The sequence below is a fragment of the Lygodium microphyllum genome, chromosome 18, assembly GCF_053477565.2.
Source record: "Lygodium microphyllum isolate KBCC chromosome 18, Lygodium_microphyllum_v1.1.10, whole genome shotgun sequence".
Classification (NCBI taxonomy): domain Eukaryota; kingdom Viridiplantae; phylum Streptophyta; class Polypodiopsida; order Schizaeales; family Lygodiaceae; genus Lygodium; species Lygodium microphyllum.
Genome location: NC_141152.1, coordinates 132,852,724 through 132,856,437, shown reverse-complemented (window position 1 = coordinate 132,856,437; position 3,714 = coordinate 132,852,724). Strand labels below are relative to the sequence as shown.

At 43.5% G+C, this 3,714-nt stretch overlaps 1 protein-coding gene across 1 annotated transcript; it reads left to right on the top strand.

The window, feature by feature from the left end:
- Window positions 1-210: 210 nt before the first annotated feature.
- Window positions 211-3,257, top strand: LOC148021395 (sec14 cytosolic factor-like). The gene is made up of 3 exons (XM_087699256.1): window positions 211-983; window positions 1,529-1,795; window positions 2,643-3,257. The coding sequence occupies exons 1-3, from the start codon at window positions 624-626 to the stop codon at window positions 3,021-3,023; spliced, it is 1,008 nt and encodes a 335-aa protein (XP_087555382.1). The 5' UTR covers window positions 211-623; the 3' UTR covers window positions 3,024-3,257.
- The last annotated feature ends 457 nt before the right edge of the window (window positions 3,258-3,714 follow it).

The window sequence follows — 3,714 nt, the reverse complement described above, 5'->3', positions numbered from 1 at the left end:
TATATATATATATATATATAAAACTATTACGAGAGAGGAGATTGAGAGAGAATATTTTAAGAACATTTAAACAAAGAGAGACTTTATTTTCCTTATATTTTTTACAAAACGGGGGTGGGCGGGCGGGGCTAAGGCTTTGATCAAAAGAGAGAGAGACAGAGATTTTCTTTGGCTTTTCTTCGTATTGATCTTGTGAATGTAAGTACTGTGTGATACGAGAGACACAGCGAGAGAGAGATTTTTCTTGGTTTGTGTTCTACTGCGTGTTCGCGCGCGTGTGAGAGAGAGAGAGACTGATACCATCATGACTCTCTCTCAATCACGCATCCCCCTGCCTCTCTTTTCCTTTTCCCTTCCTTCTCTCCTGCCTATTTTTCTTCCTTCGTCTCTCTTCCTTCCTTCCCCCTTCCCTTCCTTTGTTTCTGCCCGACCGTTGTTGCCCGACTCTGTCCACCCCCGCCCTTCTCTCCTTCCCTCTCTCCTCACATCACAAGACTATTCTTATTTGTTATTATCAATGTATCTTCTTGCCAATCCCTCCTCATGATCTCGCCCTCCCTCTCTCTGTTGTGCACCCTCCCTCCATAGCCAGCCAAGCCAGCCAGCCTGCCAGCCACGCAGCCATGTTCTCCAAGCTCAAGGAAGCTCACTTCACCCCCTCCACCCTCACCCGCCCCGTCCTCGACCTCTGCCACTGCTCCTCCTCCGGCAAGGCTGACACCGCTGGCGTTGGCCCTACCCCCTCTGACACCGGCAACGGCCTTCCCGAGGAGCTCACCCCCACACAGCACGAGGCCCTGCTCGAGTTCCGGGAATGCCTTCAAGACAAAGGCCTCCTATCCCCCTCAGACGGCAGGCTCATCTCGGATGCAGATCTGGTACGGTTCCTGCGAGCGCGCTCCTTCGACGTCTCCAAAGCTAGGGCAATGTACGAGGCGATGCGCGAGTGGAGGAAGGAAATTGGTGCTGACAGTATTAAGGAGGTGGCTTTTCCCAAATTCTCATTCTTTCTGTTCTCTCATGGTGCCTTCATTGTCACTATGCCTTTTAGAACCTGGTTAAGGGCAATGCACCTCAAATGTATCTGTCCATCACCAGCGGCCATGATCACATTGTCTGATATAGTAGTGGGATTCTTTGGTTCTTTGTCTCATATGTCTAATATGTTGTCCTCTTGATGCTAAACTCATCCCATTGTCTGATATAGTAGCAGGATCACATTGTCTGATGTACTAGTGGGATTCTATGGTTTTCAGTCTTATCATGTGTGTAATGTATTGTTTCTATGATGTTAAATCCACATCCCTAGCATTTCTGTATGGGATCCGATTTTGCAAGCTTTTATGCATATTCTGTTGCATTTTTCAAGACTTGATCTTTGATGCTCTGCTCAAGGACAAGCAACAATTCTCTGTCATTTATTCATGCGATCCTCTGCCTGCTTTGCTGATCTGCCTTTTCAGGAAGTATTTGGGTCTGCTGTGGATTCTCAATCGTTTCCCACATATGTTGTATGAATTGTTTGCAGGCTTTTCAGTTTCCCGAAAGGAAAGCTATCAAGGAGCTGTACCCTCATTTTCACCACAAGACAGACAAGCTTGGGCGACCGGTGTACATTGAAAGGCTAGGTTTGCTACTGCTTGATGAGATATTGAAAGTTACTACCATGGATCGAATGCTGTTGTATCACATCAAGGAATGGGAGATATTGATTGACTGGAAGTTCCCAGCATGTTCAAAGAAGGCCGGCCGGCCAATCTTACAGTCTCTGACTATTTTGGACCTCAAAGGAGTGGTATGATTTTCCTCTTTAAAAGACCCCTCAAATTACAGATTTTCCATCTCTATTCTGCATAGCTGGATGAATCAATTAGATTTTAGTCAGATTATGACAACTTTGTTGGCATATTTTGTGAACATTACATTTTGTGCTTGGCTACAGCTCAAATGTGGTGCTTCCTATAGATGGAATCTTGTTGAATGTATTGACCCCTGTTTGTTGTGTGTGATAGCTGCACTTCTTCCAGCATTCTATAGATACATATCTACAATTATAAGTAGTTTATGACACAAAGACGTAGACACAAAGTCTACAATAAATTCTGAGTCAGTGTAGGTGTTGGTATGTACTTACTATGGGATGCTACATAACATTGAGCTTTCGAAAAGCATAAAATCAGAGAGTAAGACACATGTTGCAGAGCAGAAACCCCTAAATCATGTCCTTACAATGGGTTGTGGCAGAGTAATAGTTCACAGTTCACCTCTATCAGCCATGTGAGATCATGCTTATGGGATGTTGCATGCATTGGCTTGAAATGTATGGGTTGTGACAGTAGTAGTTCAAAGTTCACTATGGAACCATGTGATATACAATACTAGATCATTAAGGCTTTCCACAACCTAGGGTGGATGTGTAGGTCCTAAAAATAGCCCTCTGGCAGATGGAGACACAACTATTCCTTGTGATGAGACCAAGCAAAATGATACTGTATGGTCCTGTGTTTACAGTGAAATCCTTTAGGTGCTCATGTTTTGCAAAGTGGTTGTAGACAATACTCTAGAGTTTTGAATTCATGTTTTTTTGGGCTTTTATATTTCTAGATTTTGAGTTGAGCTTGAAATGCTTTGTTTTCCTGCAGACTATGAAGACAATGAACAAACAAGTGCGCACTTTTATTCAAAAGATAACCAAAATTGACCAGGATAATTATCCTGAATATTTAGGGAAGATGTTTATCGTGAATGCTCCCACAGCTTTCAAGGCATTTTGGGCTATGATAAAGCCCTGGCTTGACAAGCGAACTCAGAAGAAAATCGAGGTCCATGGCTCGAGCTTCTCTTCTAAACTCCTTGAATTTGTGGATCCGGAGAACCTACCCGAGTTTCTTGGAGGCTGTTGCCAGTGTATGGAGGGTTGTGAGAATTCTGATGCTGGCCCTTGGAAGGATGTCCCTTTTGCACATTGCTATGATGCACCACCTAAAATTGAAGTAGAAAATGGGTGTACTGCTGCTGTATAACAGGGGTGGGGTGTCTTGCAAAAAATCTAACTTTTTAGTCTTGTAACATAATTTATTGCTCCCATGAAGCTGAGCCACAATTGATTGGGAAGAGCATGCCACAAGTAATCTCACTGGTTAAAGTTCCTTCCCAGTTCTAACAGGACAAGTAGCTAACCCTGCTGTCTGTGAGTTGTTACTTTGGGACCTTGTATTTGAGTTGTGATAAAAAACAATGGGATACTTATTGGTCTCTATGCCCTGTTGGTCTGAAAGTTTTAAATAATGATTACCAACATTCTTGTACAGTTTGCAATCCTATCATGGCAGCTCTTAAGAGCAGAATCTCCAACTTGAATTTAGATTCTGGGATATTCCTGAGGTCTGGTGTACTCAAGCTGATCCTTATACTGCCTGAATGACGCAATGCAGTAGTGAAAATGACACATTCAAGAGCAAGGATGTTGTGTCCAAGGATAACTGCAATGGATTCAAAGTACGAGTGAGTGACTGCCCTAGGCGATCAACTAGAGGTGGCCAAAAGAAGTTGCCACTCCATCCTCTTCAGGTTGACATACATTAGACACAATAATGGCAGTAACATCATTTCTCAGCTTATAGGTGGAACACAAAGGGGTAAACCGGCACCATGGACATTCTTAACATAGGGTCCTATCGGCAGAGAAGAAGAATAAGAGCGCAAATCGTAGGG

Excerpts from the sequence above, each read along its gene's own strand:
- LOC148021395 (XM_087699256.1), top strand. The coding sequence starts at position 624 with ATGTTCTCCAAGCTCAAGGAAGCTCACTTCACCCCCTCCACCCTCACC. Across the intron at positions 984-1,528 it reads GTGCTGACAGTATTAAGGAG|GCTTTTCAGTTTCCCGAAAG; the intron begins GTGGCTTTTCCC and ends AATTGTTTGCAG. Across the intron at positions 1,796-2,642 it reads TTTTGGACCTCAAAGGAGTG|ACTATGAAGACAATGAACAA; the intron begins GTATGATTTTCC and ends GTTTTCCTGCAG.